The 13,799-nt window shown below is 39.8% G+C and overlaps 1 protein-coding gene across 2 annotated transcripts in view; it reads right to left on the minus strand.

The window, feature by feature from the left end:
* FMN2 (formin 2) overlaps window positions 1-13,799 on the minus strand; it is a 160,233-nt gene that overhangs the window by 28,843 nt on the left and 117,591 nt on the right. The window contains exons 13-15 of one of the 2 annotated variants that reach the window (XM_077486613.1): window positions 12,053-12,173; window positions 9,845-9,937; window positions 6,960-7,011 (exon numbers count right to left, since the gene is read on the minus strand). In XM_077486613.1, coding sequence (XP_077342739.1) covers window positions 6,960-7,011; window positions 9,845-9,937; window positions 12,053-12,173 — 266 coding nt within the window. Of the gene's footprint in view, window positions 1-6,959; window positions 7,012-9,844; window positions 9,938-12,052; window positions 12,174-13,799 lie in introns of those variants that run through there. The other variant, XR_013276687.1, reaches the window with a different exon arrangement.

Here is a 13,799-nt window from a genome sequence, read left to right on the forward strand (position 1 = left end):
TTAAGAGCCTCAATTTATATGCAATCAGGCAAGCCCCTGCACTACGTGGTCTCAGCAAATCCAAAGGAAATCATACAACAAAAGCTGCACAATGTGAGGTTTTTAGAGACATGAGAGCAAGAAAAAGAAAATACGTTTCATAGAGATTGGCAGACCTGAAAAGAGTTCCATAGGAGAGAAGACATCATGCATTTCCAGCTGCTGGTCTGAAATCCAAAGCAGGCATGCCACAAGAGGATTGTCATCTGTGATTAGAGAACACCTTGGCCCCAAAAGAACAACCCCACCTTGTTGGTGCTTTTAGCAGCTTAAGATGTGTGACTGCATGCTGGGAGAGGCTTGAACCCAGACGGACTCTGAAATAGTCGGCAGGTAAGAACTTATCCTGAGTGTAACGGTCTGTAGGTGTTGATCTTTGAGGACAAAAAGGAGAATGGGGGAGGTAGCTCTCAGTCAGACTTTTATAGAGCTAAACAGGTCCTGTGGGTGGATAGGGGGCGGACCTATATCATCTGTATGCTGCCATGTATTGGCGTCAGGAAATTTGGGTACGGTAATGTTGTTCTAGGGGGTTGTAAGCTAGCCAACACAAGCTACAAGTACGTGTTTTTTTATCTTTCTTTGTCTTTCAAAAATGTATATGGCTTCGTTTTGGATGGCCAAAAAGTTAGAGGGGTTTTTAAACTAGGCAATGGGGGGGAGGGTTCAGAGATAGAGATAGTCAGCGTGGAGCATATTTCAGAGGATAATATTAGGGGCATTAGTGGTAGGGTAACCAAAGCACATAAACCCAAGGTAAATATAGTAGCACGTCCTAGTTGTAATCTTGGAACACCCAAGAGGATAGTATGTGACCAGTCAAAATATATTAATGCATTAAAATGTTTGTTCACCAATGCCAGAAGTCTGCCAAGCAAAATAGGTTAGTTGGAAGCTCTGGTGCATCAGGAGAGCTATGATGTAATCCGTATTGCTGAAACTTGGCTTCATTCCTCACATGACTAGACTATTAATATTCCTGGCTATGCACACTCGTAAAGACAGAGTAAAAAGGGAAAAGTGGAGGGGTCTGTCTGTATGTGAGAAGTGATCTCAAAGCGAGTGAGAAAGAGGACCTAGTGGACGGAGAGTGTGATGAGTCTGAAGCATTATGGGTGGAACTATATACAGATGTGCGTAGTTCAAAGTTAACCATTGGAGTTTGTTATAGACCACCCAATGTTAATGAGGAGGTGGAGACTCAGCTCCTTGCACAGATAGAAAGGGCTGCAAGGGCTGAACAGTGATAATAATGGGGGATTTTAACTACCCAGAAATTGACTGGGGTAATGGCACTGCTGGGACAGTTAAAGGGCAAAAATTTGTAAACCTATTACAGGACAATTTTATGGTCCAGTTTATTGAGGCCCCAACTAGGAATGATACTCTGTTGGACCTGGTAATCTCAAACCATGCAGAATGTATTACTAATGTTCAGATAAAGGAACACCTGGGTAGTGACCATAACATGATTTCATTTGATGTTAGCTGTAAGCAAAAATCACATAGGGGAAAGATAAAAACACTTAATTTCAAGAGAGCAAATTTTCCAAGGATGAGGGCTGCTCTCCAGGACCTAGACTGGGAGAGAATGTTGGCATCAATGGGCACAGAACAGAAATGGGAATTCTTAAAAAAGACTGTTTGTGATCTCAGGGCAAAGTATATTCCCATGGGCAATAAGTTTAAAAGGCTAAAAATTAAACCGATGTGGCTCACGGCCAAAGTTAAAAAAGCTATAAACTATAAAAAAAGAGCTTTTAAAAAATATAAAAATGAAGGAATGGTCTAAGGTTATCTGTACCCCAAGGTTCAGTGCTGGGACCCTTACTTTTTAATATCTTTATAAATGATATTGGGTCTGGGATCAAAAGTAAAATTTCCGTCTTTGCAGATGACACCAAGCTATGCAGTGGAATAATGTCTGTACAGGATGTCTCATTGGGCGACCATGTGGCAGATGAGGTTTAATGTTGAGAAATGTAAAGTTATGCACCTGAGGGCTAAGAATATGCATGCATCATACATGCTAGGGGGAGTACAACTGGGGGAATCCATAGTGGTGAAGGATCTGGGGGTTTTGGTAGATCATAAGCTCAATAATAGCATGCAATGCCAAGCTGCGGTTTCCAATGCGAGCAAAGCCCTTTCCTGTATTAAGAGAGGTATGGACTCCAGAGAGAGAGAGATATCATTTTGCCCCTGTTCAAATCATTAGTAAGACCTCGTCTGGAATATGCAGTTCAGTTTTGGGCACCAGTTCTCCAAAAGGATATTGGGGAACTGGAGAAAGTGCAGAGAAGGGCAACCAAACTGATAAGAGTCATGTATGTGTGTGTATATATATATATATATATATATATATATATATATTTTAAAACATATAGTGAACTTGGTGTCCAGTTATTCACTTTACAGTCAACAAAGAGGACAAGGGGGCACTCTACGTCTAGAGGAAAAGAGATTTCATCTCCAAATAGGGAAAGGTTTCTTCACAGTAAAAGCTGTGAAAATGTGGAATAGACTCCCTGCAGAGGTGGTTCTGGCCAGCTCAGTGGATTGCTTTAAGAAAGGCCTAGATTATTTCCTAAGTGTACATAATATAACTGGGTACTGACATTTATAGGTAAAGTTGATCCGAGGAAAATCCGATTGCCTCTCGGGGGATCAGGAAGGAATTTTTTCCCCTGCTTTAGCGGATTGGATCATGCTCTGCTTTTTGCCTTCCTCTGGATCAACTGTGGGTATAGAATTGGGTATATGGGCTGATATGATATTATTATGTGTATATATATATATATATATATATATATATATATATATATATATATATATATATAATATTTTGTGGTTGAACTGGATGGACTTTTTTCACAGACCCCCAAAGCATCCTCCCAATGTTGAGGGCATGTGGCCTGGTACGGTTCAGGAGGGAGGGGGGCCGCTCTCTCGTCCGCCCCTCTTTTCCTGCGGCCTGCCAGGTTGTGTGCTCGGATAAAGGGTCTGGTTATGGATATTTAGGGGGAACCCCACGTCAAATTTTTTCTTAAATTTGAGGCAGGGTTCCCCTTAATATCCATACCAGACCTGAAGGGCCTGGTAATTGAATTTGGGGGACCCCCACGCTTTTTTATTTATTTATTTATTTATTTTTATTTTTTTATCAATGACTTTCAATGAGTATTACGGAGCCGACAATTCATAATAGCTGCAAGTGATTTTAAAGGACTTTTTCTCCTGCATAAATGACACTTTGTGCAGGGACAGTTCTAAGCACCAGAAACATGCGCCCCTTCACAGGCATACTATAGACACCCCCCCCCCTACGAAATTTAAAGGAATATTACACTTTTATTGTTTCACTTTAATCATTATTAAAATCACTGCTCCCGAAAAAACAGCAGTTTTTAAAACTTTTTTTTGCATTGATACACGTCCCCTGGGGCAGGACCCAGGTCCCCAAACACTTTTTAGGACAGTAACTTGCAAATTAGTCTTTAAAATTAGCACTTTAGATTTTGAACGTTGGAGTCCCATAGACTTTAATAGGGTTCTAAAGTATGCTATATACTAGCTCCGTCGAATCTTCTTTATACATTCGACAGACACCATAAGCCTTCAAAGACCGTAATACATGTGGATTTTCGGACGAATGCAATTTTTGAACGAAAACTAAATAAATAAAAACGAATTTTGGGAGTAACTAAATAAATTAAGTTTTCGGACGAAAACGAAATTCCGAAACGAAATATTTTACTCTGCACATGTCTACTAAGAGATACCCTTTGTGTAATGCAATTCTCTAAAATGTAAAATCTGAAAAAAAATACATAGTTCTTGTTTAACCACTTCAGCCCCAGAAGGATTTGCTCCCTTAATGACCAGGCCATTTTCTGTGATATGGTACTGCTTCGCGTTTACTGACAATTGCACAGTCGTGCAACACTGCACCCTGTACCCTGGGGGGGGAGGGGTTGTAGGATTCAGGGCATCGTTCTGAGGTAAGTATTTTATAATGAGCTAGTATGCTAGCTCATTATGCCTTTGTCTTGCAGGGTTTTTTTTTTTTACAACCTCTTTAAATCACTTATAACATATGTATTAGAAAATAAATACGTTTTACCCTGGCATATGTTTACTTAGAGTACTGAGTCAAATTAAGTTCATACTTCTATCGAACTTTGACTAAGCTTCTTCAGTTAATGAGCAATTGTTAAAAACACAAGTTAGTCTCATGTTTCTACTTTTTACCTAAACCAATCTCAGTGATGCTTACATCCTTATTGCTGAGCAATAAGGACAGCCCCACTCTGCGCTGACTGGCTGGCTCCAGCGGTTTAGAGCAGGGCTTCCTAATTGTTAGGTAAAGGGTTGGCTCTGTCTGCCTAGATTTCTTTTCCTATTGATTGGCAAGCAGCCATACACTTTTGTTTCCAACTACTCTGTCCCAATTGACTTTGCTTCTCTGGCATTTCAATTAAGCATCACGGGACCAGGTCTCTCATGCCTACCTCCCTACCTGTCATACCCTGCCTGTTGTATTACCTGCCATTGGATTCCTCATTGTTGACCACTGCCTTGCACTCTGGCTACTCTTTTGGAATGCTGCTTGACTTGACCTTGGATTTTTTACTGGATTATATTTGCCCTATACCTACACTGACCTTGGAACTGTTTACTCTATTATGTTTGCCTTCTACCTACACTGACCTTGGAAATGTCTACTCTTTTGGACTGTCACCTGACTTTACCTCAGATTGTTTCCTGTATTCTGTTTGACTGCTACCTGCCATGACATTGATACTGTCTGCTTTGACTGTCTTCTTGCAATCTAAGACTTGGGAACAACCAAGTACTTATATATATAGGATTGGACAACGAGGAAGAGATGGCATTACAGCAAGAATACCCCTTTACATGGGAAAAAAAGAAATAACATACCTAGGTATAAAAATAACAAAGACGGTCCAGGACCTATACCACGCAAATTTTATTCCATTAGTAAACGACATTAAAACAGTGTTAGGGAATACAAGAACGGGATCAATCTCTTGGACAGGCAGAATTAACCTTTTAAAAATGGTGGTTTTACCTAAAATCACCTATAAACTCCAAATGCTCCCAATTAATATTCCAAACAGTTTCTTTAAAATAATAAAAACACTTTTTTTTTTATTTATATGGCAAAATAAAAAATCGAGGATAAATTATAACATATTAATCAGGAAAAAAAAAATGGCGGGATGGCTTTGTCAGATATTTATAGATATTACAGCGCAATCACGTTGGCAAGAATGGTGGAATGGGCAAATGTGCACACGGAAAAGAAGTGGGTAAAAATGGAAGAGTCACTAACAGGCACACAATTAAAAAAAATTATCTGGATCCCGCCAAAATTTAGATTTAGAATGGACACGAATAAGGCACAAGAAATCACGATAATAATATTAAAAATATGGGATGCACTATATCTGAGAAATAAATGGGTCTATAATTCTCCATTAATTCCACTAGAGGGCACAGATTTTTTTATTCCAGGAAACGGCACTCAACTAGGTAAACAAATGGAAAATATACAATTAAAAGATATAACTTCACGCGGTAGTTTGATGCTAAAACAAGATCTACTTGAGAAGTATGGATGGAAAAATTTAAAGGAATGGGAGTATGTACAGATTCAACACTTTGTTGGTTCAATTCCAAAACCTATAAGAGATGAGAATACTTTAACACCCATAGAAAAATTATGTAATTCTAAAGCAAAAGTAAAGCACTGTATGTCAAGAGTGTATGAATTTCTGTCGGAAATTGAGGCACAAGATGGTATACCAGCAATAGAAAAATGGGAAGTGGACATGGGTATTAAATTAGAGGAGAGGCAGATGATGGTGTCAGTATATAGGCAGGTGTCAGATACAACGTCTAGAGAGGTTAACTACAAGTGCATGATGAAATGGCAGTTAACCCCTGTTAGACTGCACAAAATAGATCCCTCTAGATCTATGTACTGTTGGAGGGAGTGTAAATCCCCAGGAACAGCATTTCACATTTGGTGGGAATGTCCAGAAATAAAGCTATATTTGGCAGGAGATCTTAGCCTATATAGAAATAATAACCGGAGAAAAAATACTATGCTGCCCGTTGAAATGTTTGCTCTATGGAGTAGAAGATACAAGTGGTAATTCACAAATGAAAAATAATAAAGGAAAAAAATTAAAAAATGTATACGTTGGTAGTTTTTTTGCTTAATGCAGCAAAAGCCTTGATACCGGTAAATTGGATACAAGTCAAAAAACCCACTATTAAAGAGTGGGTGCAGAGAATTGAACATATTAACAATATGGAATATTTGGTTAAAATGGAGAATAACCAAATGAACAAATATTGGGCAGTATGGAAAAATGGAGATCATTCAAAAGGACTGAAACCTACATCCAGGTATTAATAGAATAAATTGAGGAGGAAGAGCCAACAAATATGGGGGGAGGTTGGGTGGGGGGTTAGGGTATATTTTGGGAAAGCGGCGGGGAGGGAAGATAGGAAATATAAGGAAAGTAAGTAAGTAAGACAAAATGTCACTGAATGTATTGTAAAGAACATTTGTTTTGTATGCTTGTTTTCTTTTTTTTATACATTGCAATGGTGGCTTGTTTTGTATTTGTAACATATCTTTTCCTTTTTCGTTACTCTCCTGCTTGTTTTTTTTTTTTTTAACTGTAAAATACAATAAAATTAAAAACAAAACAAAAAAAAAAAACAAGTACTTATAGGCCTGTTTGCCTTAAGAAAGCAGGGGCTGCTAACGGCAGAAAAAACACATGCCGGCTATAGTTCCTGGCCTAATCATTGGGTTGAGCATCAAAGAACCGCAGCATTTCCTTAACAACATTTAATACAGCCTGTAATACAGCTTCAAATACCTTGAATGAACTTCAGAAAGAAATTTTTCTGTGTTTTCGTGGTCAATGTTTGCTGTAAAAAGAAAGAAAGAAAGACATATACATATTTATAAATATTGAACCATCTTCAGAGCTGTTTAACTTTAAAAATCAAACCTTAGGATTCCTGCAGGCTTTCTTATGCATTATCTTTAGAAGAGGCTTCCTTCTGGGACGACAACTATGCAGACCAATTTGATGCAGTGTGCAGCGGATGGTCTGAGAATTGACAGGCTGACCCCCCCTCACCCCTTCAATCTCTGCAGCAACGCTGTCAGCCCTCATACGTCTATTTCCCAAAGACAACCTTTGGATATGATGCTGAGAACATGCACTCAGCGTCTTTGGTCGACCATGGTGAGGCTTGTTTTGAGTGGAACCTGTCCTCTTAAACCAATGTATGGTCTTGACCACCGTCCTGCAGCTCAGTTTCAGGGTCTTGGCAATCTTCTCATAGCCTAGGCCATTTTCATTTAGAGCAACAATTCTTTTTTTCATATCCTCAGAGAGTTCTTTGCCATGAGGTGCTATGTTGAACTTCCAGTGACCAGTGTGAGAGAGTGACCAAATTTAACACACCTGCTCCCCATTCACACCTGAGACCTTTTAACACTAACGAGTCACACCGGGAAGGAAAATGGCCAATTGGGCCCAATTTGGACATTTTCACCTAGGGGTGTACTCACTTTTGTTGCCAGCGGTTTAGACATTAATGGCTGTGTGTTGAGTTATTTTGAGGGGACAGCAAATTCACACTGTTATGCAAGCTGTAAACTCACTACTTTACATTGTAGCAAAGTGTGTCATTTCTTCAATGTTGTCACATGAAAAGATATACAAAAATATTTACAAAAATGTGAGGGGTGTATATATATATATATATAAATATAATATATATGATATATTTGACTAGGACTTTGATGTAGTATTTATTTCTCCTGAGAGGGCCATTCGAATTCCCAGCTTTGCCTTTCTCAGCCGTAACCCTGATGCCTTATCTGTTGCTGTAGGTAGGTAAATATATGTCAGTAACAACCCATGCAATCCATACATACAAAGAAACCAAAACAAATAAGTTCAGAAATTAAGTTATGTGTAATAAAATGGAATGACACAGGGAAAGAATATTGAGCACGCTAACTGAAATGTAATTAATACTACAAAGTACAAAATCCTTTGTTGCTAATGACAGCTTCAAGACATCTCCTGCATGGAGAAACTAGTCGCATGCATTGCTCAGGTGTGATTTTGGCCCATTCTTCCACACAATCTTCACATCTTGAAGCTTCCATGGGCCTCTTCACTAACTGCTTTGCCTGTATCTATAAGCCCTTGTACACACGGTTGGACATTCCGTCGGACTGCGTTGTCGGATAATCCGACTGTGTGTGGGCTTCATCTGACTTTTTCCATCAGAATGTCCGACCAACAAAGTTTGAGAGCAGGATATAAAATTTTCTGACAACGTGATCCGATCGGACTTTGTCTGATCGTTTGTAGAGAATTCCGATCCGACAAAGTGCCACGCATGCTCAGATCAAATTCCTAGACCAAAGCTTTTGGCTATATTGGCTATAGCCTGAACGTAGTCCCGTCACGTTACGAACTATCGGATTTTCCGACAACTTTGTCCGACCGTGTGTCTGCAACACCAGTTTCAGACTAAATCCGTTGGAATGTCCGACCGTGTGTACGGGGGCTTAGTCTTCTCTGTGTACTGGCCATGTCTCTAACTGCTGCTCAGACCAACCTCAGCCTGTTATTAACCATCTCTTCTGCCCTATGCCTAGATTAACCTTTTTCTGATTACTGACCTTGTCTCTGCCATTTGGACAAACCACTGACCTGTTTACTGATTATGTACTGTATATCTGTCTGGTGCCTGAACTCACCATGTATCTATTTACTGAATACATCTCTGCCTGCTGCCTGACTGGAACCCAAAGCATGCTCCTGCTAGGGCACCAGTCTCTGCCATCATCTGCAGACATCAATATCTCCCATACCACAAATACTTTTTATTTTTCCATTGCTCAGCTTCTATATAGCATCATGTTATAGGTCCTGGGGGCAACCAAGTACCTGTAGGCCAGCTTGTCTTGGGGGAATGGGGGCTGTTATAGGTGAAGCTATGCTAGGCAGCTAGTGTAGTGTGGTCATATTCTATGGTCACTTGCACAGGAGCAAGCATCCGCAACCATACTTCCCATTCAGTTATAGCAGCCTCTGTAAAATAATGCACACAGTCTCAAAAACATATACAAAAAAAAAAAACATACCAAATATAAATGCATTTGGTACCCAAATGGCTTGAAGTTTTACCTTGGCTAATATGCTGCAAACAGAGGCTGCAGCCCACAATGGTGCCATTGGCAGCAAATGCATATAAAAGTCCCACACTTCAGATCTCTTTTGATTTTTTGCCCATTCAGTTAATCACTAAAGCCCCATACACACTATCAGATTTTCTGCTGCTTTTTGTCTTCAGATTTACCAAAACCATGTAGTACAAGGGCCTGCCTGATTGCATACAAATTGAAACTCCTAAGGTTTGACCTCATATTATATGGTTTTGGTAAATCTGAAGGGAAAAAAAATCTGCAGAAAATTTGAGTGTGTATGGGGCTTTACTGTCCTGATGCTACCCAGTTTCTACAAAACACAAACCTGAAGTCTATATTTTTTGGGAATAAATGGATATACAAGGATGGGAGGGGGTTCTGAGAATGTGGGTGATGGTTTTGAAGTGTTTTTGTGTATTCTGTATTTACATGAAAAAGCATTTCTACTATAAAGCAGGCTTTATAATAATTATAATTTCCCCCCTCATTTTATCAATAGGATAAAACAGGATATATAAACTGTACCTTTGCTCAGAAACTCTTCTATGTTGTCTTTGAAAGGCTGTAAATATTCCACCAAAGATTTCTGGTAGACTTTCGCTGCTTCGGTATTACATGCTGTTAAATATAATAAATAGAACACTGTTCTTTTTGATGTACACTTTAACAATTTCATAGTTTAGTTTTTTGTGAATGATTAATGTTATATTCAACAGCAGATTTTATGTAAAAGAAAAAAATATATAAAAAATTAATAGTAAATGAAGTTAAGCAAACTCATCTGCACATAGCAGAAATTGAATCGTGTAAAATCGTGGTGAAATCGTAGATTTCAGCCCAATCCATGGAAATTTACAAATGCGCCATTTTTTCCTTTTTGGTCTCCTTCACTGAGATATTTTGTTATCTCTCAATGCACTTTAACATGTTGTGGATGCTTCAAAAGAGCCCCAACAAAGAGGCCGGTCTCTCAGAACATGGCATTGATAAGTACACAGCTTTTCAGTACTATTGTAGCCCACAATCCTGACACAAATTTCTAAAAATATGTGTGAGAGCTTATTCAGTAGAACTTTCATATTCCGAAATATCACATACATTGTACTATATTTTCCCAATACAATCATTCAACTCATAACTACATGTCCAACCCTCTAACACTCTGTCAGCATAATTGTTCTCTTGATTGATCATCACTGTTCTCAGATTCCATTTTTAAAGTGGTTGTAAACCCCAGGCATGAAATGAGAATAAAGCACATCCTTCTGATCAGTTTATTTCCCTATATCCAAAGCACTGAGTGTAATTTCTCCCTTCCATCCAATGGGGGCTGCAGATTCCCAAAAGCCTCAAAATCTCTAACTCCTTCCATGTTGCCCTTCTAAAGCCGTTAGTCCTCAATAAGTTCTCTCATCCCTCCCCTATCATAGCACCGGTCTCTGAGGATGATCAGGAGTACGATGTTAGCCAAATTTTGGATTCCCGACTCTGTAGAGGCATTCTCCAGTACCTCATGCACTGGAAAGGTTTTGGTCCTGAGGAGAGGTCGTGGATTTCGGCTTCCGAGGTCTTTGCACCTCGTCTGTTGAGGAAGTTTCATTTGAAGTTCCCCTCTAAACCTGGTCCCAGGCGGGGGAGGGGGAGGCCTCGTAAGAGGGGGGGTACTGTCATGGTTATGCATTAGAATTGTTCTCCTTACCTGTCTGCATGTGTTCATTTCTAGAGACCAGCCGAGCTTCACCTGACTGCTTTTATTTCCTTCCTCTGGAATGGCTCCACCCTAGCCCCTATCAGACTACACTATATTAACCTTTGCACTGCTAGCCTATCCTGCTGATCAACCATTGTGTATTAGCTTCCTGTTTCCTGTCGTGTGCTCTGCTTCTGATTTCCGTTACCGACCTTGGCGTGTTCTGACCATCCCTGCTTGCCTGTGACCCTGACCTATTGGCGTGTACCCGACTATTCTGTTCTGCTTGTGGCCCCGACCTTGGCTTTGTCCCTCACCATCCCTATCCTCCTGTTACCTACTGTGGGTGTGAGCTGGGGGACCCTGGGGGTCGCGACCTGGAGCCAGTTGCAGCCAAGACCATCTTCACCACTCGAAGCTCTGGTGAACACCAGCTGGCTCTTAGACTCCGCGCCCCGGGGAATCTTACGCTCTTACCCCAGTGGGATCTGTCCCCCGTCTGCAGCCGTCAGCCGTAGGGTCCACAGCCTTGCGGTGCATCCCCAACCCTACGGTGTACACCTGTCACCTGGGCTCTAGGTGACCTGACACTAGCTCATTATAAAATACTTACCTTAGAACAAAGCCACTGCATCATCTCCCAGTCACCACTGAGGAAGTTGATATTTTGGCTCTGCAATTCTTCCAGGTCCACGGCTCCGACACCGTGAGTGGGTGGAGCCAATATGACGTCACTCCCGCACATGCACACAGGAGCCCTCTGTTTCGGCAAGATACGCCAGACATTTGCCAGACCTTCACTGCACAGCTGCTACATGCAGGGGAAATATCTCCTAAACCGTACAGATTTAAGAGATATTCATTTTACCTATAGGTATACAACCGCTTTAATACTAATTTAAAACTAGCTTTTAAACTTTACCTTCAAATCACTCATTGCGAATGATCTATATGATTTCACTCATTCATATTTACTTTGTAGTGTGTGTGTGTACAAATGTGTGCATTTATATGAAAAATGTTCTTGAAACAACTGGACATACCATTCAAGTCTTTTTTTATTTTTCGAAGATCTTTTACAAAATCTTCAAATTTCATCTGCGAAGCTTGAAAAAGATCTTGAGGCTCTGGCAGTATAAAAACACATTCTTCTTTACCCGCATTCTGTAGGTTAAAACAACAGTTAAAATGATAAAGCCTACAAAAGTTCCTGTTTACAGTAAACCTGATAAAAACCCAAGCCATTCCAACTAAGCATATGACAAAAAAAAATGCATAAGAGGAGTTTTCCTACACTGAAATTCTTTTTGTCAAAATTAAACAGATATTGAGATGTAAGTGCAATGCTCAAATCTTGCTGTAAAAGCCTTGTTTTCTCCATTAAAAGAACAATAGGAAAGCTTAAAGTGGTTATAAATTCAAAGAAAGATTACTTCCAGCCCCTCTGTTTTACCAATCCATTATACACAGTGTAAATGTTTGTATAAAATTATGCCTCTTAATACTTTATTTCAGATCATTTCTGTTCGGTCACATGATCTCCGGCCACTTTCCTCCCCCAATCTAAGAAATACACTGGGAGGGGCTGAGATCCCCCTCTGATGTCAGCTGGCAGGTCACGTGACCGATGTGCTGTCCGCTCAGCTCCTCAGCCCTTAGATTGGGGGATGAGAGCGGCCAGAGGTCACATGACCGAACATAAACGATCTGAAATAAGGTATTTGGAGACATAATTTTATGTCTTACACTACGTAGTATAGCTTGGTTGAACAGAGGGGCTGGCAGTAATACCTCTTTGACTTTACTGCCAGCTACAAATAGAGGCAGGAGGGGAGGGTAGAGACAGGGAAGAAATCACTCACACACAGGAGCTGACAAGCAGAGAGGGAGGGGGAGAGAGCAGAGCAGTGGGATGACAGAGACATGTAAACTGATCATGATATCATGGATCAGCAGCCATGATTACCGTACTCAGTTTACAAAGCGGAACGCGGAAAGGGCAGGATCAACCAGGTTTTTTACAGGATACAAAGGGAAAAATTAAACAGCACAAGCACTATGCTGTTTAACCTGCTATAAGGGAACAGGATTTCTTTTTTTTTTATAGTTACAACCTCTTTAAGGGTAGAAAGTAATTGCTAAGCTAGAGCTCTATAGGAAAATTGTTATTTGCATGTAACTACCTATCCTGCTGGATCTATTGATAATTTTGACTTGTGCCTTCCCATAAAGGTAAACTCTGCTTAAGTAATTTTAAATAATATGGCCTGGGTTTGTGATATTAACCGTTTCAATAATCTATTAATTCATTCATCTATACTGCATTAATTAATGCCAACATTTATTCACTTTTTCTTCTTAAAGCTAAACTCAGCTATTATAACTACTCACGAAAGAAAAACACCTGGGTAAAACTATCCAGCTAATATTGCACATTTCACAAAAATACACTTTCCAAAATAATCAAATTTCTCAGATCAAGTTTCAATCAGTAAAAGGCTGCTACGGCTGTGATGTATACCTAGATAACCAATTGTGCTCATAGAATCCTTTGTCATGCATTAAATGTTTATGTGTAAAAGAGGGATTACAAAATCCATCATCAGAATGTTTAAGAAATTATTTTTTCTAGTTGCATTTGGGCGAAGATCTAAGCTGTGGTATTTTTACATGAGAAACAAAACTTTACTGTTATGTTAATTGTTACCCTTTTCTGTACCTTAAATTCAATAGACTTCATAGGATTCCGTTGTGACCTTCAACATACTCATACTTATAGCAAGCGGTACA

The sequence above is a fragment of the Lithobates pipiens genome, unplaced genomic scaffold (assembly GCF_037356315.1).
Source record: "Lithobates pipiens isolate NorthernLeopardFrog02 unplaced genomic scaffold, aLitPip1_a1.2 Scaffold_18, whole genome shotgun sequence".
Lineage (NCBI taxonomy): Eukaryota > Metazoa > Chordata > Amphibia > Anura > Ranidae > Lithobates > Lithobates pipiens.